Source organism: Haemorhous mexicanus, chromosome 2 (assembly GCF_027477595.1).
Source record: "Haemorhous mexicanus isolate bHaeMex1 chromosome 2, bHaeMex1.pri, whole genome shotgun sequence".
Lineage (NCBI taxonomy): Eukaryota > Metazoa > Chordata > Aves > Passeriformes > Fringillidae > Haemorhous > Haemorhous mexicanus.
In genome coordinates this window covers 111,606,565-111,627,593 of record NC_082342.1, presented here as the reverse complement: position 1 = coordinate 111,627,593, position 21,029 = coordinate 111,606,565, and the positions used below count along the sequence as shown (strand labels likewise).

At 37.6% G+C, this 21,029-nt stretch overlaps 1 protein-coding gene across 9 annotated transcripts in view; it reads left to right on the top strand.

Annotated features, from left to right (window-relative positions):
- Positions 1-21,029, top strand: part of DMD (dystrophin) — a 979,946-nt gene that overhangs the window by 803,083 nt on the left and 155,834 nt on the right. For all 9 annotated transcript variants that reach the window (XM_059839939.1, XM_059839938.1, XM_059839941.1 and 6 more), the window contains one exon: positions 14,144-14,290. In XM_059839939.1, coding sequence (XP_059695922.1) covers positions 14,144-14,290 — 147 coding nt within the window. The remainder of the gene's footprint in view (positions 1-14,143; positions 14,291-21,029) is intronic.

Here is a 21,029-nt window from a genome sequence, read left to right as displayed (position 1 = left end):
CACAACCTGCTTCCCCTGAAGACATGGCAGGGCAGCCACCCAGAAGGATTTCAGCCTGAATGCCTGGAAATGCAGTGGCCACTGCTCATGACAGTTGTCCAGCCTGTGTCTGGTGCTGTTTTAGAAACCCGAGATGTGTTTAATTTTTTAAGTTTTATTTGTCTCCTTTTCAGCATTTCATTTTAATATTCTTTCTTCTTACATTACCTTAAAAAGTACATCACTGTCACCTGCAGTTTCTAAATTCTATGTTAGAACTTAATTCCTTCTCTGGCACTGTTTAAAGATGTTCTTATTAGATGTAAGAAATCTAGGAATTGACAGTTCAAGCAGGCCCATAGGAATCTCATATGATTTAACAAGTGCAAGGTGCTGCACCTAGGTCAGGGCAGCCCCTGATACCCATCCAGGCAGGGGGATGAAGCCATTGAGAGCAGCCCTGCTGAGAAGGATTTGGGGTTGCTGGTGGGTGAGAGGCTGGACATGAGCCCAGAAGGCCAAACATATCCTGAGCTGCAACATATCCCTGTAGGGAGCAAGTGAGGGAGGGAATTCTGCCCCTCTGCTCTGCTCTGCTCTGGTCAGACCCCACCTACAGGGCTGTGTCCAGCTCTGGGTTCCCGGCACAGGAAGGACATGGAGATGTTGAAGCAAGTCCAGAGGCCACCAAGATGAATAAAGGGATAGAGCATCCCTCCAATCAGCACCCTTAGCACAGAAGAAAGCTGAGTGACTTGGGATTGTACAGCCTGGAAAAGAGAAGGCTTCAGGGTAACCTAATTGTGACCTTCCAGTAAAGATGGGAAGATGGAGAGAGACTATTTACAAGAGCATGTAGTGATGGGCCAAGGGATAATGGCTTCAAACTTAAAGAGGTTTAGGTTAGATATTACAAAGAAATTCTTTACTGTGAAGAATGGTGAGACACTGGAACAGTTTGCCTGGATAAACTGAGGATGCCCCATCCCTGGAAGCGTTCAAGGCCAGGCTGGATGGAGCTCTGGCAGCCTGGTCTAGTGAAAGGTTCCCAGTCCATGGCAGAAGGGTTGGAAATAGGTGATCTTAAAGGTCCCTTCTGACCCAAGCCATTCTGTGGTTCTGTGGTGACCTGGTGTTTCACCCATGCCCACTCCACACACATTGTACATAGTGGTGATGAAAAGGTGGAAAAGGGAATTTCAATCCTAATTCAAGAGCTGGAACACAGAGCTTTCAATAAAGCTGCAGATCCATCTGACCTGCATTCTTCTGGATATTGAGACTGACGGGACTGTAGTAAATTCTTTTGGCCTTAAGCTCTATGAAAAACTTTATCCCCCTTACTAGAGATAGTAATTATCAACTTTATGGGGCTAAATATTATGAAATACCTACAGGGTAAACTTAAAGACACGAGAGAAGAAAGCAAAGATTTCTTTTAAGATCTCTAGTAGCTTTTTTTTTGGAAAAAGAGGAATTTCTGAAGCTTGTTGTCTGAATTGTTAAATGTCGGTCAAGTGTCAGAAAACAATCTGTGTTTTGTACTCTCTAAACTAAACTTTGTATGTATCCATATTTTTCCTTCTGAGCTACAGCATCCACCTGCTGATATCTGGAAGCTTGAGGTGTTTGTTATGTTATGATGCAGGTGTTGCAATCTTTCTGGTTTAAACTGCCTTCCTTATTTTTTTGTCAGTGTGCTGGTTTTAAAAACCATTTTGAAAATAAACCCCAATGAAAGAGTTCCTTTCCCTCTCACCCTCTCTCCATAAGAGGGAGACAAAAACAGAGAATCTGAATTAAGGAGAATTTGCTTGAAAAGCAGCTATGAAATAAGGAAAACTAACAGGAACAGCAACAACATTAATAGCAGAAGTATACAAAAGACTGTGTGATTTACATACAAAAAGGGATATTTACAGGCCAAGGCCTTGCGTGGCCACCGAGATAAAAGGCAAAAATGGCCCTGGACCCTCCATGGTGCCCTTTTTCCCTGACTCCAGCCAACACCCCAGGTTTATTCCAGAAAATCACCCCTCAGCAATGATGTGGAAGCTATGGAGTATGGAATACAACCTAGGCTCATCCATGAAGCCAGCAGCTCCATCCTGGGCATGACCCCCAGCCCAGCCTCTGCCCAGCTTTTCCCTGCTCTCTCTCATGACTACAGTGAGAAAACCAACTCTGCCCTGGCCAAAACTGGGAGAGTCAGTGAAATAGTGCATTTACCTTTAAAATGCCTTGCTGCTTCACAGCACAATAGGGATTTGCTTTGTAACAACTCTCTTCTGAGGACAAGGAGTTGCTATAACCTGAAAGAGCTTTTGGTGGTGAACCTGGGTTATCATTCAGCCTTTTCTGTTTGTATATCTAACATACATATTGTTTACAAATTAACTAATAACAATAGATACTCTGTTATTAATGATTTAAAACCAATTTCACTGAGTCTACAACCTAAGCATATATACTTTGTAAGTGCTTTTAGCTTTAATAGTCCTGACTGAAACCACGCTAAAGGGAACCTCTCCTTTGCAAAATTTCTTTTATGTTTCTTGTGACCTTGGTGTAATCATTGTTAGACTTTCAGATCACACTTTGAAATCCTGCTAGTTATTTACTATTCCAAGGTACTTCATCTCTTCTTGGTTGCAAAGTAACTGGGTAATTGACTTTGATTATATGGAAAAATTGGTGTGGAGCTGTTTATAACACTTCAGCAGTCATGGGCTCTGCCATGACATGGTTAGAGTTGTTCTTGTAGAGTGAATTACAATCTAAATTTGCTTATTTACTTTTCCCCCTCCATGGAGAACACAATTTCAGAATAAATGGCAAGGCAGTAACACAGCTTGTATTTGTTCAGGAATCATAAAACTGTATATCAGCTGTTGATTTAAAATAAATAAATAAATAGATCAAAAATTATAGTAACGTAGTGATCTGTGTTTCAGGATAAATGCATTTATTCATTAGTGTGCTTCTGTTCTTTAAATTAGACATCTTAATAAATAAGAATCTTCTACTAGATATAACATTGCTAAAAATTATAGCTTTTTCCCTTGAGAGTTCAGAAAAGAAGAAAATTAATACCTGGCATTAGTTCATTTTTCACTTCATCTATTCAAATTTTAATAAACTTATTTTTAAAGAAATACTGAGTTTGTCTTCCAAATAGCAGAAAATAACTTTTGAAAAATGTAATGTTTTACTGATTTAGAAATACAGAATTCAAAATGGGAGAGAACTTAAAGGGAATTTGATTTTCTTCTTCCCTCAATGTTTTTTGTTTGAACTATTTTTATCCCAGAAGAGGATTTATATTCTACTGTAGTGCACTCTTGCTTGGTCATTTCTGAGTTTATAAAAATATATAGGATGGAAAATTAAATCAGCTGAAATCCATTTTGTCTCAACACCGCCTGTCCCCAGGAGCACTACAATCAAATAAAAATACAGGGTGAGTTTAAAAGCAAGCTAAGTGTAGCATATTGAGCTGGAGGCTGACAAACCCAGGTTTCAATGAAATTTGAATCAGACTACACCAAACCCCTCAAAGAAGAAACTAAATCATTTTGAACGAAAAAGATGGAGACAGTTGAACTGTCCTGGGACAGTTCAACATTGTGTGGTTTTAAATATAAAATGAAAATTGCTCTGGCCCATGAATACTTCTCCACTTGGACACCAAGTGGGCTGAGGGGAGGATCCTCAGTGCTGGGAACCTGCTGTGGCAGGTGTAGGGCAGCCACTCACCTTACTGTGCACATTGATCCTGCTCTGATTTAGCTGCAGCTGCTGCTTGTGTAAAACCTTCCCACAGCAGAAATTCATCTGACACAGGAGAACTCTTCTCCCTAAGTCATCTCATATTTTCTTCATGGTGCCAGATGTTCTTTTCTGTGTCTTTCACTGGTTGTGAGAATTGAGGTTTAACATAAGCCAGTGCTAGCAGAAGACTCTTCTATTTGAGGGAATTCTTCAGGAAAATGTCAGGCTGGCATGAGGCCACAGCCTTGTGTAAGTGCTGCTCACAGAGCAGGGAAACAGACTTTCTCTGTAGGCACAGTTGGCCTTTTCTTGAAATCTGCTTCACACTAAGTGTGGGAAATACCCATGGTGGAACCTGTAAGGGCATGATCATGCTCACAATTCTGGTCACACCTGAGTCCTAATGGGATGCAGTTATGAGTGCAGAATGAGTTGGGAGGTGTTGTTGAAAGGCCATTATCAATTGTCTTCAAGAATCACAACTGGGAAAAATTCTTGCATCCTGGAAGAGAGCAAGTGTCACTCTCACCTTCAAGCAGGACTTACAGGTTATTGAGCCTCACCCAAATCTCTGGGAATGTGATGGAACAGCTAATCTTCTAAACCATATCCAGGCATTTGAAAGACTAGAAAGTTGCATTGGAGGCAAGTCATATGTGAGCTATCACAGTGGTTGATCCTGAATCAGTATAATTTACAATCTGCATTAATGAACTGGTCCCTGGGATAGATCTCGCCTTCAGTAATTACCCACTTCATACAAAAGTGGGAGGAACAGCCATTACACCAGATGGCTGGGCTGTCATTCACACAGACCCTGACAGCATGGAGAATTACACTGAGGGGATCTTGTGAAGGTCAACAAGGAGAAATGCCAAGTCCTGTGTCCTGGGAGGAAGAACCCCAGGTAACAATCCACACTCAAGACCAATTGGCCAGAAAGCAGCTCTGAAGAGAAGAGCCTTGAGGTACTGGTAGACAAACAGCTGTCAGGAGCACACTCTTAAAACCCAGTTATTACAATTACTGGGGAGACCCCTCTGCCTGAATTAAGGTGCAAACAAGACCATATGCTGAAGTCAATAGTATGGATTTTATTTAACAGTAAAATGTGAGGTAGAGAGATAGAGAGAAATAGAAAAGGATTGAGGGGGGAAGAGGGAAGGCAGAAAGACAGTGAGAGAGAGAAAGAGATCAGATGGAATGATAGTCACCACCCATGGATCCAGCAGTATCCCATTGATCCTCTTCACCCTGGGCTTCTCAGTGATGGGGGTTCCAAGGTTGCCCAAAACTTCTCACTATTTATACACTTTAGCAAAAAAAAAGGAACCAATGCTCATTGGCTACACAGTGCTCTCATTCAGTTGGTTAAATGATTCCTTCATTTCCAATGCTAATTAGTCCCGTGCTTGTTCTTTCTCTTTGTTTAAGTCAGTGGCCTCCTGTCTTCAGTCAGCAGGCTATGGTTCTCCCCCACCAGACCCAGCCACAGCCAGCTACCAGTTGCTGAGCTGGCCTTCCCACAGACTCCTTGCAGTAAAACATCCTTCTCCCCAGCTTCACTCACCTTTCCTTAGACCTGAGATGACTGGACATTAGTACCACCTTTATATTATCACAAGTTCCTGTCAGGTGGGTTAACTCACAGTCCAAATATCAGAATCCAGAAGGCATATTGAGACGGGATGGGCTTTGGTGGTCACAGATGAGCAGTTGCTTCTTTGGCTGGTTTGCTACAGTGGCAAAGTCCTTCAGTGATCTTAAGAGCATTTGACCAAATTGTGATCTTTAAGTCTCTCACACAGACCCTCGTGGCAAAGAAGGCTGAAAGCACCGTGGGGTGCATTAGGCAGAACATTGCCATCAGCTTCCTCTCTGCTCAGCCTTGGTCCACCCGGAGGGCTGGGTCCAGTTTTGGGCTCCAGGGTGTGAGAAAGGGATGGATTTCACTGGAACAGGTCCAGTGCAGGAACACAGATAAGGTCACAGGACTGAAGCAGTTTCCTATGAGGAGAGGCTGAGAGAACTGGGACAGCTCAGCCTGGAGACTCGAGGCAGCTCAGTATTCTATCAATGTGTATAAATTCCTGATGAGAGGGAATGAATAGAAAGCTGGGTCCTTCTTATCACTGCCCACTGACAGAAGAGACAATGGGCACAAACTAAAACCCATCAGGTTCCACCTGAATATAAGATACACCTGTGGCTGTTCAAACACTGGCACAGCTTGCCCAGAGAACTGGTGGAGTCTTGATCACTGGAGATATTTCAAACCTGACTGGACATGGTTCTGGGCATCTGGCCCTGCTCTGAGCACAGGAGCTAAGCTAGATGATCTCAAGAGCTGCCTTCCAGCTTCAGCCAATCTCTGATGACAGTTTAGAGCTTTGTGAGAACGACAACATTTTTTAGTGCATGCCTTTGCAATGATTTTCAGTTGGCATACAAAATTATTTAGAAACCATTATGCATTTAAACACTAATAGCAGTAAGAAATTTGTGTTCTTGCCTTCAGTTTTTGTACATGTCCAAGCTTGCACGGTCTTAAAAAGTTGATTAAAAAGTGCAAAACATTTAATTCCTAAATGTAGTTGCTACAATGTTTATTCCTGTATAAAACCCAGATATGAACTGCCTAAATAGTAAATACCATTGCAGGAAAACTAGAGATTATTTTCAAATTATTTTATTTTTTTTCCTTTCCTTTATAAAAAGCTAAGAAAACTGTTTTAAATTCCTCAAGTTTAGGCTTGTAAAAATGAACATTTGTGGAAGAGGATACTATCTACTGAGGTCTTGCATTTACTGTCTCTGGGGGAAACTAACTTCGGGATCAATTTTAATTTCTAATGTTGTGCTCTAAGCATAAACATAGTGTTCAAATCAAAGGCTGGTGTTGCTATAATTGCCAGTCCATAAAATCTGAGAAATAAAAATCTAGAGATGATGCCAAATTGCCTTTAACATCTTATACAGGCATCCTGCCAGTTCCATCCATAACCAAATAGATAGAGACTCATTTCCAGAAGCTGGCACTGAACATTTAAATCATTTGATGCATTGGTGAAATTAACTTTAAAGTCCCTTTTAACTCCTGTTTGCAACAAGAGAAGGGTACTGCAGTATATGCACCGTGAAATTCACGGTCCCTCTGCCCATCAGTATGGGAAATACTAATGGCTCTTGATTTTTACTAGTGTGTTCTGGGTGACTCAGGACAATATAGCTGGGAAAAAATATTACACAATAATACTGGACTAATTGTCCATATATGGTCTCACATAGGTTTTTTGAAACCTGTTTACAAGTCCAAGTGTTGTTAAGGAACACAAAGGACAGAATAACACCCAAAATGGGTCTGCCCCCTAGCTGGTTTTCACACCAGAAATGTTGCAGTTAAGTAGGAAGCAATAGGAATACTGATTATTTTGAATCATAATTGTAAAGCTTAATAGCTTGTTTTACTTTTCTTATTGAACAATTGCATACCAGTTGCAAATAAATAATTGTTAAATATTGTATGTTTATTAAATACCATTTTTTAAGACAAATATAGCTAAACTCAATCTCAGTACTACTGAGGTGTGCATAAGGATATATGACTGTATGTGCATGCTGTTATTTTCCTTTTTCAGTGTGGCAAATGCTAAGCAGCAATGTTTTCATACTCAATAAAGCTGCATAAATGCTACTTTTTCTGACAAGGCACTGTTGTGGACTACATCTAAACATACATGGTAGGTGTTTGGATCAGCAGGAATACGGACAGTAAATAGGAAAAAGCTTTTTTAATGTTCCATTGGCATTTTTTGATAGCAGACAATAAAGAAAAAACAGTCCACATTTTAGTCTTTGTGCACAAGGAATACTTGATGTTCTGGGAATATTCTTCCTTTTCAGGGTGTATTTTCCAAAAAGCTTAATGGGCATTAGTCACCCTATTCCATTAACATCAGTGAGCTGGAAGTTACAGGCACTTGATTGAATTTTGATTGGACTCCTGAACTCTGTGTTTGGCTTGTCAGCCAGCAGTTGAGCATGTGGTTGAGGGAGAAGGGGTTAAGAAAAAGAAAATGGGCATTGTAGAGTCAGTGCTCCTTTCTGAACTTTAGGATGAATTCAGCAACAAAAACTCCATGAAGCTAGAAAAACATTTACTATTGATCATATATATTATAAATATATATTAAATCTTTTATATATCTGTGTTTAAATACAAGTATAGGTAAATATATTATATACTATATATAAGTATGTAAAATTAGTATAAATACATAATACTGATATTGAAATGAGCTTGTTTCCTTTGTTTTTCTCTTCTGCTTGAATGATTAGTGAATTTTCTTTCAGTTTTTATGGAACCAATTTATGAATCCTAAAAGAAAAAGCAAACCTTTACATGGCATTGAAAAAACCCTCCCCCCTTTGGTGAATCTTTAAATAAAAAGAAGTAGATATTTTTTCTCTCTCTTCTGAACATTGGGCAGCCTTCCAAAGCAAAATCAGTCTGTGTTAGGGTTCCTTAAATAAAAGATAGGATAAAACCAGCCACATGGCATGTGAAATTTGGAAGAAAAGACATCTGAAAAAAAACCTCTAAGCATTACATTTTCATTAATGGAGTTGGTATTCTCTGGAAAGAGGTGAGGGTTACCTGGTGATTTTTACTACTTTGGAATAGGATACCCAAAGCACAAACAAATTTAATGAAAAATATGCAGAAAATGACTTGCAAATAATTTTGGGAGGCTTATCCTGCGTCTTCTAAAATACCTTAGAAACAGATCTGTAATTACAGACACTAACCTAAAATCCTTTTGGAATTGCAGTTCCAGCACTAAATAGAAAATACATTAGAAAGTCCAAGAGAATAACCAGTAGGGAAAAGATTTTACTCAGTGCTGAGCACTGCAAGTTCAAAACATTGCTATCATAATAGGGATCATTATGAACTAAAGGTCAGCAACTCTGTAGGGACAAAAATAACCCAAAAAATCCACTACAGCAGTGTGCAGTTTTCAGAAAGAAAGCTGCACACAAATGAGGAAGCCTGCCGAAAAGGAACCAAAAGGACAAAGTGTGTGAAGGCAGCACAGAGGCACTGCATCCTGAGAACCAGTCCATACCATCCAAATGGATTCAGAACCACCTGCAAAGATGGGGTGGCTAAAGAAAATAATAAAAAAACCTATTTGAAGCCAAAATACAAAGAACAAATTGTCTTGATTAAGATCATTAAATCACCAGAACCAGATGGCTCTTTGGTCAAGGGGTCTAATGGAAGTGTAAAACAGCTGTATCTATTAACAGCATTTTCTTATTTAAAATCAGGAGGTTTTAATGAGGAGTGATGAGGGACACACACGGTGATAATTTTCAAATAGTGCATGTAGTCAGGCCTGTGGACCTACAGACAAGGAAATCTGGGAAAGGATATTGTGTAGAAGAGATAACAGTTTTGTAAAAGTAGGTGTGCCTTTTGTCTCCAGCTGTGCCTTTAAGGAGACATGGGCATAATGTTTAAGGGGCTGTAGGTCATTTGCCATTCCCCAGGGGTTTTAAGGATGTCTTCCAGCAAAGAAACTAAGTTCCACTGAGAGAACCTTAAAGGCCTTCTGGTGGATAAATAGGCAATTATTGGGAAACAAAAAGCACAGATCAGTTTTCCTAAAGAGGAAGATGATGTGCTCCAGAATGTCTGTGCTGTCCAGCATGTACATAATGAACTGGAAAATAAAATTATTAATACAGAGGCATATCTTGATGATACAAACCTATTCAAAGTATTTAAGGTGACAACAGACTGCAAACAGCTATGGAGAGCCTTCACACTACTGACTGCCAGCAGTCAAAATCAAATGCTGATAAATCTCAAGCAAAATGTAGAAAAAGTTATCCCAACTTTCTGTGTATAGTAAGGATCTCTTTAGGCCTTTCAAACATTCCTTTAGCACCCATGCAAGAGGTCTTAGAATCATAACAGAAGTCTCTGAAAACATTAAATCAATACTCAGGACACTGTTCAGAAACGCAAATGAAATGTGAAAAATTACTCAAGATTACTGAAAAAGCAGAAAATATCATGATGCCACAGTGTAAGTCCCTGTTGTATCTACAACATGTATATTGTAGGAAGTTTTAGGGATCCCCCATCCAAAAGCTATTATAACAGACTAAGTAAAAGGTATCCAAGGACAGAATGAGTGGTCTTGGAGTGGGGTTTGTCTGATATTTTTGCCTTTTTTTTCAAATAGCTGTCTGTATGTGAGTTACCTGCCTGGGCTCCCTATATAGTCAATTAAAATCTGCTCATTTCTGTTGTTGCAATTCAGAATGTGATTCTTGCCATCCTATAGTAAAAACTTACATTATATTCAACTCAAGAAGATGGGTTTGATTAGCTGTAGATATAAAGGAACCAGGTAAATATAAAGGCAACTCAGATGTACATACCTTATAGATACCCACATTTACTCAAATATATCTCCATCTTTGCATCATAAGCAAAAGGAAGGAAAAAATATGATGTACATCTTGTACATCCTGACACAGCACAAAGTCCACTAGGAATGGTTGATCTCTGTCTCTTATGAGCTAAGACTTAGGACACGTGTGTCTCCAGAAATAGGTTTAAAAAAAAACCCTAAACCCTAACCTAATGTTAAATTTACCAGAGGATATTTTTGATCATAAAACCTTATGTTAGTCCAAGAATCAAGTATGGAATTCCTTATAAAAGATTCCATCAAGATCTGTTTGACATAAAAATACAGCTTCTGGCTCCATAATCTCTGAGACTCAAGTTGCTGAGCTGGAAGAGTGTAAGGGACAGGGAAGCTGATGTTTTACCTTGCTTTCTTCCTTAAGGAATTGTGTTGGCTAATATCAGAAAAGGGATGGGGCAAGGTGAGCTTTTCATCTGACTGATTATGGCCACTGTGTTCTCCCCAGAATTTCAGCATTCACCTAGTTAGGATACCTCCTCAGGCATCCTAACCAGACAAATACTAAAACTCTTCTAGAGTCCTTGCTCAATTTCCAAGGCATTTTGAACTATTTTCTAACAAGACTGTATGGATCATTTAAAATTCAATCTACCACCTACAGTATCACAAACCATTGAAATTCTGTCTTGCATAAGGACAGTTATAATGAAGATAATTTGGGGCTGGTTGTCCTATCATTGTTCATACTGTGAACTCATTTGCACTCTGAGCAATTTAATGGGTACATCTCCTTGTGATAGTAATACACTACTACTCACCATGTATTTTGGTTTTTAAATTACCAGCAATATAATTCTTTAATTTTTTTTCAATATAAACCTGTTATATGTTTAGTGCTCTTTATGCAGAAGGAAAAAAAAAAATAGAAAAAATCAACCAGTCTTGTATTATACAAAATTACTATTAGAAATATAAATATTTCTGTAAAAATATTTCCAGTAAAAATTCTAAATTTCTGCTTCTACAGATGCTTAGCTGTAGAATCATGCAGGCTGACTGATGGACTGGATGTCTGTGATACACTATTGCTTAAAGAAGGATTACAGTTGCTGACTTCTTAATAATACAAAGTCATATTCCAAATCTTTCCGAGATTATTTTTCTCTTTTCTGTCTACAGTTTTCTAATTGTAAGCTTATTGGCATTAATTAGATAGCTGTTCATTGACTAGCATTCCTTTTTTTGTTCTTGCTGTTTATCATGTTTAGATTTGGCCAGCTAATAAAAACACTAGCAAAAATTCAGGCTTAGGAATAACAGAATACAGAATATTGAATTTAAAGGCAAAAGCTTTGTATTTTGTGCATTGGAATATTATTATCACATTGCAAAAATCATTATCCTTGCAGCACAAAAAAAATTAATTAGGGCATCGATTGCAGAGAAGGCTGAAGGTTAATTTCCTTCTTTACTTCCATGTCTATTTCATTGCTTTCAGTGTGGGTTGCTTCTGTGCCATAGCCTTTTTGGTCTGTAACATAACTTACAGTCAAAAAACATGCTGACTAATTATGAAATATTTTCTATTACATTTTAATTTAGGTATAATGGCTGTGTGATTTACCTAATGATTAATAACACTGTTCAAGTGAGACCAGTACTTTCAAGTCCAAAATGCAGATACAAATAATTGGTCTGAAATCAGCCAGGTACTTTGATATATGTTTAAAAACAAGTGCCTGATAAGGCCTGTGTGCTTTGCCCAAGCAGTGAAGTTTTTCAATTACAAACCTGATCCTAATCCCATAAAAATAATAGAAAATTAATTTGATTTAGTACAAGTACTGCAAGTACTGCATTAAAGTGCATTGTAGTCTAGGAACTGATCTTTGCATCTATTGATGGCATTTATTCTGTCACTTTTTTATTCTATATATATATATTGTGTGTATTTAATTTTTATTCCATATTACCTTCATTCTATATTTTCTGTTATAAGATATCTAAATATATACCCATGTATATCTATATTTGATGCAAAGTAGTCATTGGTGACAGTAGATTAGGGGTGTTCTCTCATCTTGGAAACAAAGCAACATGGGAGGAACTGAGTTGATCATTCCAAAGGTAAGCCACAGAGTCAGGACCAGGCACCTTGGGCCATGATAGCAGATCACACAAAAAAAAGCAGTGAAACAGCCATTTGTAAGTGAAGTGCTCAGGTAGAGGTGTGTATATTTCTTCAGCCTTTGAGGCCTTTACTTTACAACAACAAATGTCTACTTTTACAGCATGTTGTTTGTTCTCTGAACTCACTTGCTAATTAAAAATTTCAGGGTAAGCACATATATAACTCTCTAGGGTAAAGCCAAATGTGAGCTGTCTTCCTTTTCTTTGTATTTCAGACCTTGCTCAGCACTACACCATAAATCTGTTCTCACCAGTAATGGCAGTTCTACTCCAGTGGTATAACACTGGTGAAGTGGGGAAGTCAACTCTTATGCCATGAACTTGATGTATGCATCTTCTCTCACATCATGGCATTTGGATATTTCTCTGCACTCCCTTTACAAAATACACATCCCTTCTGATGGTGTATTTTAGAGGTTGATCATTAGAGTCATTCACTGTATGAGTACCACTTAAGTCAGTCTAACTCCTTATGTTGCAGGGTAATTTAACATAATTGATGGAAGTCAAGTCTGGTTTTAAAAGATGTTTGAGAAACAATTTTTCAATGATGTTTACCTTTAGTGCTCTTCATGGCATTCTAATGCCTATGAATGTCTTCATATTATTTACTCTTAAGGTTCTCTGAGATACTGGATGGGCTTTTTTTTTACCTTATTTTGCATCATGTGTTGATGAAAAGATTACTAGGCAATAATTTCAGGTTATTTGATGAACTAAAATGAGATGCAGACCACATGTGGTTTATATTAAAAATGCTGAGAGAAAGGAGCTGTAGAGCAGACTAATATAGCAAGTAAATTATTCTGCCTTTGTGTGCAGACATCACATGGCAATAAAACACGATCCTGAGAATGACAGAATTTTTCCCTTAGAAATGACTCATTGTTACATTTTGACATATTTCATCACATTAAAAATTCATAAATGTCTCCTTAGAAAATATAGATATGGAGCAGTGGAAGATCTACATAGAGATTGCTCTCTTTGATAAAGTCATGGTGCCCTGAATTTATCTGAATGTACCCAGATACATCATGGAGACATCCTCATCAGGCTGTTGATTTTAAAAAGAAGTTTGTACCGGGCAGATTCTGTTTTTCACATACATTACTGAAATTAGTTGCTAAACTGCTTTTATGCATAGTTTTAAAGGTTATCTTAAAATAACATTATTTTGTTTTTTCTTTTAAATATGAGTCATGTAAGCCAGTTTGGGATGAATAGCAATTTTTTTAATCTTTTTTTCTTTCTTTTTTTTTAATGGACTTCCCATTATTAACCTTTTTATTTGTAACACACACAATATGCATGGTAAAATCATGGTCTGTAAAAGTTTCATCATTTTTCCATTTGTCAAATTTGGGAACAGCTGTCTTCCTCTATTTTCTTGTGTTAAACTGTACTCATCACTCCCATCCATCCTGACTGAATATATTAAACACAAGTAAAGGATGAAGCAGGAGACAGTGCACCTCCCAGTGGGTGTGCTGGTTAGAAATTTGGCTAAACTGGGCAGAAGTGGCTGTGAAGGTTCCAAATTCACAGCACCTTCTGAAATGCTGGGCCTTACACTTGAGACCAAAAGTCCATATGAAGTTAAATAAACAGACAGGGAACTGAATCACGTCCGTATGCTCTTTCCTTTCAGCTTGGCATAAAATATCTTTGCATTACTAATCAGCTGGTAGCAGAGTCCATAGTTTGTGAAGTTAGTGCTCACATGAACTTGTATTTCTGTTTGATTCACACAGGTTTATCGAGCAGAACTTGTTCCCCTTAAGGAGAAGGTGCATCACATCAACGAGCTCGCTCACCGCTTCACGCCCCCCGATCTTCAACTCTCCCAGTACAATCTCAGCTGTGTGGAGGACCTAAACACAAGGTGGAAGGTGCTGCAGGTATTTCACATAACTTTTTTCTTTATGCTGCATTTAAGTAAATATTTCTATTTCTCTGTGCTTTGTTCCCTGTGGGATAGCACCAAAGGCGTACTAAGGAATGAAAGATGAGAAAGCCCAAAAAATGTTTTATTGTTACCATTCATGAATGCATTAGACAGAGGCCCAACCTGATATTGTTGATGGCTTAAAAATATAAAGGGCAAGCCACATGTTTTGCACACATTTCAAAGATAATACATTATCTTCCACAGAGCTTGGGAAACATTGTGAACAATTCACTTCCGCTGTAAATTATTGCTTTGATTTATCAAATCCAGATATTTGGAAAATAATTTTTTCATCTTCTCTGAAGATACTTGGTGACAGTATGTCAGGGTGAGATGTTATTGCTGATAGAACAGATAGTTAATTGAAATATTATGTTTTACTGTCTTTTTTCATATTTACTTAAATGTCACCTGGAAGATACAGAGAGTAAGCTGGAAGCACTCCAGTAAATTTTTAAACAGATCCTGAGGGGAAAAGACATAAGTAACTTTGAAAGGTTATGATATACTAAAGGCCAAGTTGTGACCCTTGGAAAGAGGAAAGATACATCTGTTCCTATAATATAATTCTCCTTAAAAGAGAGCAGAATTTGAAATGTATTGAAAGGCAGAGCTCATTTTTTTTAGAAGAGAATAAAATAGCATAGACTGGAATAGAATAGATCAATTGGAACAAATACACAATTATTTGGACCAACTGTTCTACATGCAAGGTCTGTGGGACACTCATACCCAGTGGCACTTTTTGGAATATTATGTATTTTTCCATCTTAAGGCTAGACTTTTTTATGTATGACCAGCACTCTATTTAGATGTTATACCCTTGATAGAAAACTGACATTTTGGCCATGTAATAGGAAGAGCAGAAAGGAAAATTGGTTTTGTTTTATGCAAAACCATTCTCCTTCTAAGGTATGTACCTGTTGTTTGGTTCTGGTTTTACAGTTGTCCAGTATATTACTTTTTCATTCAGGTGGTTTTGTGGGGGTTTTTTTTAATTTATTTATTAATTGCCTTTGTTATGCTAATGTCACCTAAAATATCAACTTTAGTATTTTCATTATTTTTTTCTATAAATTTCAGTTTATTTTCATGCGTCTTTCTTTTACACTGGTTGTGTTTTGTCTCAGGCTTCTCTTAATTCTTTTTTCCAAAAAGCAATTCTTTCTGTGTTCCTGCTCTTCTCTGTCTTTCCCCATCTTCCTTCCCTTATTTCTTTTTGGTTTTGTTTTTTTTTCTGTATTCCCCTTGTTTATTTTCCTAGCTTACTTCTCTTCTTTTCCCTCCTCAAAGGTTTGATCTCTCTCTCCCCTTTGCCATATTCCTAATGGGGAAAATATTTCTTTTCCATGTACCCCATTTCTTAGAAAATATCACTTCAGGAAAATCATAAAACAGAGAGTTCTGTGCTATTTCTTGCCAGAGCAATACACCCATCCTTGGTTATGTGTAGGAAAAGTGCATAAAGACATAAAATGTATCGCATCTGAAACATTTTGTAAAGGAGGTAATCCTGTCGCACTTGTTTCTTTATCAACACTGGAACTTACATAAGATTAGAGGAGGAAATGTATCATCTTAAGCCAAATCTTACAAAGATTTAATATTATATTACTTTTATAATCACAAGAATAAGGCCAACTGTAGTCAGTCGTTTGCAGTATTGCACGGTGGTTCTACAGTGAGACTAGTGCTGCTAGTGAATAGAATCAAATGTTCCTCCAGAATCTTCCCAGAACTTCATTTGTATTTTTGCAGTAAGGCATGTTTGCCATTAATTTACCTGGTTTGTATTCAATTTTAGTGAATATACTCTGGAGTATTGCTGGTACAAAAAGGTATAGAAAGCACTCAACCATTTACAGACTTAAGCAGTCCTGGTTTTGAAGTGTTGTGTGGAGTGCAGTTCATTAATCAAAGCTGATGCACTCAGCTCAGTCACTAAAAACTGTGTCATCTTCTATGGACTTTGAGCAGCTTCCTGACTTTATTATAATAGTTTTGAGAAAAATATTCTGTTTATTTTTTTATTTTTCTTAAACATTAAAGGAGATGAAATCTTTCCAAGGAGCTACTTGTTATGAATTTCACAAGGAGCTCTTATGTGTGCTTTAAACAGTGTATGTAATGAGCTCATCCTGGGGTAGAACATGTCTTGCAAACCCTTGTTTACTTCCAGTTGACATTTAGGGAGCCAGGAATCCCCTAAAATTGGTGAGAGTTATACCCATTTCACTCAGTCAGGGATCTGGTTGGTGTAATGCTGGTCAAAGGGCAAAGCTCCTGACATGTAAAAGAATTTGCAAGTATCCTGCAGAGAACATAGCCTGCAGTTATCAAGAAAGATTTTTTTTTTAAATCAAACTTTGTTTGTTTTCATTTAGAATAGTAGCTTTAATAAGCTGAAAAATAGAGTAAGAACTGTCTTTCATCCAAAAATGTATCTATTAAGATATTTTGCTATGGTATTTATACTCTAGTGCTTTTACTTTTGAAGGTTGGTGGTCTTTGAGCACATCAAAAACCTAGAGCTAAATTAGCACAAGGTGTTTTCCCATCTAAACTTTTCCATAATTCTATAATCTATATCCATATATATAATGATTATGAGAAGCATAAGCCCTAATTTCAGCATCATTCCTAAATCCTCAGCTCATCTTGCACCAGTAGCAAAAATTCTGCAGGATGTGGGGATTTGAAGATTGTTGTGGTGCAAAAGACATGCTGCCCTTTGTCAGAAGGTCCAGCCACAGCTATTATTCTGCTCCCTTGAAGAGCACTCTCTGCTTGCAGGAGCTGTGAAGAGCCAGCAGCTTTTTAGAACCCCTGCAGGCAGTTACCTAAAGTCATATCATCATTTTATTTGTATTCTGCTGAAGACAGGCTCTTTACTGAGCTGCATAATGCACACTAGTGTAATAAGTATTGCTGCAATGAATTATTTCAAAATCTAGCTTCTTCTGTGTGCTTCACAAATCTTAGCTGATTCTTTCAATCTGTGGTGAGAAATATGAACTGATCTTACCATCTGTATTTCCAGAGGTACTAATATCAAGAATGTAAAAAAGGAAATCCCCTTCTCCCCTGAAATCAGTGTAAAATTGTCACTATGCATCAAAGTCTTGCTGGCCACTGAATCTCTGAAGGGCTGAACCACAGACATTCTGGGCAGCAGTCCTCAGCTCACACATTGCTTTTGTAGGGGTTGGACACTAAGGCAAGGAGGTTGCTGCAAAATATAAGCTGAAATCAGCAGTGACCTATTGTAGCAAGTTTTAGGTTTGGGCTTTTTTTAAGTTTACTTCACCTTCTGTCTTTCATGCCTTCTCCAAGAAAAAACATCCTACAAAAAAATAACCTGAAACAATAACCTACGTAAAAGAAATGTCTTCTTCAGGTCTCTTGAAGTGGAATTGAACCAAGTTTAGTTTGTTTAATTATATGTAGTAATGGTTCCAGGAAGTGAACTTCATGTCTAAACCATGGAATGAAATTTTGAAAGTGATGAAGATATTCTCTCATATCATTTTTCTTAGAGAAAAAGAAAAACCTGTAGTAAATCAAAGCGACCCCCGTGGCAGGGGGAAATTATGAGGAGGACTCCATCTTATGAGGGGCTAATTAATTACTTTATTATACTATATTATTCCATACTGTATTACATTACATCTAAACTGAATCTGCCAAGCACTCAACTCAACAGCCCAGAATCTTGTGACTGTCACCTGACAGTCCCTACACACACACTCACACCTGGATTCAAGGGGTCAGTGAACCAAAACACTCACACCAGAATCCAATTACCAATTCCCTTCAGGTAAACAATCTTCCACAATGCATTCCACTTTGGCACTACACAGGCACAGCAAATGAGATAAGAATTATTTTGATCTTTCTTTTCTCTGCTTCTCTCAGGTTCAGGGAATGTGAATCCCACAAAAACCTCTCTTGCTTTACAGTTCAGTTCTCCAGTTGGTAGCACATGGTATCATCATACACAAAAGCTCTGGGCATATACTTACACAGAATATTTGCATTAAATTGTTCTATATCTTAAATTACAAGTAGAGTAATTTATTATCAAACAGTGAGTGTAAACTGGGGTGAAAGTTGATAGATTTAGATGATGCAGCAGTAGCAAGAAAGATGTTTCTTCCTCTCTATGGACAGAGAATATCATGTCTAAATGGATGGGTGATATAAAAGGCTAAGATAACAGAAAGGTATAAAACTGCTAAGATAACAGAAAGGTAATAACATATAAATATAAAAATATAAAAGATTTTTATATTTTTATATGTTATTACCTTTCTGTTATCTTAGCAGTTTCTCTTTTCATTGCGATATTTCATTAATTTTAATAAGTAATTTGTTTCTATTTCTTTGGATTTTCCTCCTTTTTAAACTGGATTTTGACATATGCCATCTGTTAGTAGCTGAAAAAAAAAAAATGGGAGACAACTTTTTTAAATATATAGAGCCAAAATTCTAGCTCAGTTAGAATTATAGTAGTTAAGTCACTACTAAAATTATGGTGCTTTTCAACCTTGAGATTTGAAATTATTTTGTAGTTGCAGACTTCATCTTCCCAGCAGAGGGAGATTTTGATCCTTTTTGGAAGTTGAGTTTTCCCATCATACTTAGTTAAAATGTTGGTTTGTATGTTCCATGAGAACAGGAACTTCTGCCAAAACCACAATTTTTACAGCACTTTAATGGTCTCTTATTTGTTTAATTGGCTATACCAGTTGGCTGCAGAAGTCATAGACCCAAGCATTTTTCTTCATTTCTATTAGATTGAGTCTCAGATTCTCTCAATGTTTGTCTGCAAAATTATGCATATAGAATTCATTTTGCAGCCATTCATTCTTTAGAAATCCAATTTATTTATTTCAGTAAGTTAATGGAGGAAGGTCAGCTGTCAGGATTGGGATTCAATTCTACTAATGAAATCTGTGTCAAAAATTGGAAATATTCCTTCCTAGGAAGACACCTTCGTTGTGACATCTTTAGGGCAGTCAGTGAACGAAAGTGTGTAACTATAAATAGGAGTGGTTATCTCTCAGACATGAGAGCAGGAAAACTAATAAAACCTTACTAAATTTATTATGTGTGTGATGAATTTCACTTTGCTGAGAATTGCAAATGCTTTAATCATTTTTTGTAAAGGAGGTGCATTCGTTTTGAGAGTTTTGTTATGCTCTTTTGTCTTCCTTTACTCTGAAATTTTGCTCTCTCTGAAGATGTTTTGAAGAACCATACAGAAGAATAGCATCTCACCCTACTTTATATCCTCATTACAATATGCATCTGTAGCTTTCTTTCAAAGTATCTTTTTGTTTCTCATGTGTGTGAGTGCAAGGGATTATAAAAGCTGAGTTATTCTGTTTATATGTGAAAAGAAAAGCACCTAAAATTTATGAAAAGTAAGAAAAGATGCTACATGTGCACCTTGAATTTAGCACTCTCTTGTACAACCTTTGCATATACAATATATTCTGTAAGAGCTCCCATTTATCTTTCTGATAGATAAATGATAGGAAAAGAATGGGCATATTAGTTGAAATATGTAAGTCTCATTTCCTTATAAAGGAAGACTTGAACAATTTACTTCCACCTGTCAGAAGTTATAGATTATGTTTGGCAGCACCCATCCATATGACTCATACCAGACTATATTTAGGATACTGAGGAAAACAGAGGTTAGGATACTATGGAGAATATATTCACTGGAAACCAACACTCCCTAGTTCTGTTGGGTTTTAGTCTAGTAGTTTTATCTAAATAATCCAGTTTGTAGCACTTTAACTTATTTACCAACCACCACTGAAACTGTATTCTTTAGTGTTCATTGGCTATAATACCTGATCATCTCAAAACCATTATTTGAAATAATTTCTGTAGAAATCCCTTTGACAAGGAGTGTAGAAGTTACATTTGAAGAATTAAAGTTCTGAGTTTCAGTCCTATACAGAGGTGTAGACCACAGGAGTTAGAAGATTTTTCCTTGGATTCCAAAACTGCACAGGTAGTTTGGGTTTTTTTCTTGCACAAATTGGGAGAATGTGGCCTGATTTTTTTCAATACCTTTTTAGGTGTGTGACCTGATTCCAATCAGCTATGTTTAGGCTGCTCATTATGAAAAATTAGGGTTGTTTAAGGTAAGAATGTGTGAGGGGGAACAGCTGGGAAGTGCACAAGGTTAGCAGCAGTCATTAGTGAAAGCAAACAAGGACAAAACAGAAATGAAAATTGCAATTATAAGTCCATCTCCAGTCCTAGCTTCCACTCCACAGGCCCTTTTCATTCCCCAAATGTTATCAACTGTCAGAGCTCATAATTTGCAGGTTGGTTTTTACTAAAGCAATAGGAGAGGACAGGAGGGTGTAGGTCAGGCAGGGCAGGGTCATCTGTCTGCTGGCACCAGATGGATCTCTGTGATGGATCTTTGCAATCTGGGGTTCTGCTCCATCCCCTGGAGAGGATGCACACTGCAGGCACACCTCCTCTGACACACATCCTCTGACACACATCCTCTGACACATTGTCCTCTCACACTCATCCTCTCACACTCATCCTCTGACACATCCTCTCATACATCCTCTGACACATCCTCTCATACACACCTCTCACACTCATCCTCTCACACACACTCTTCTCACACTCATCCTTTCACACACATCCTCTGA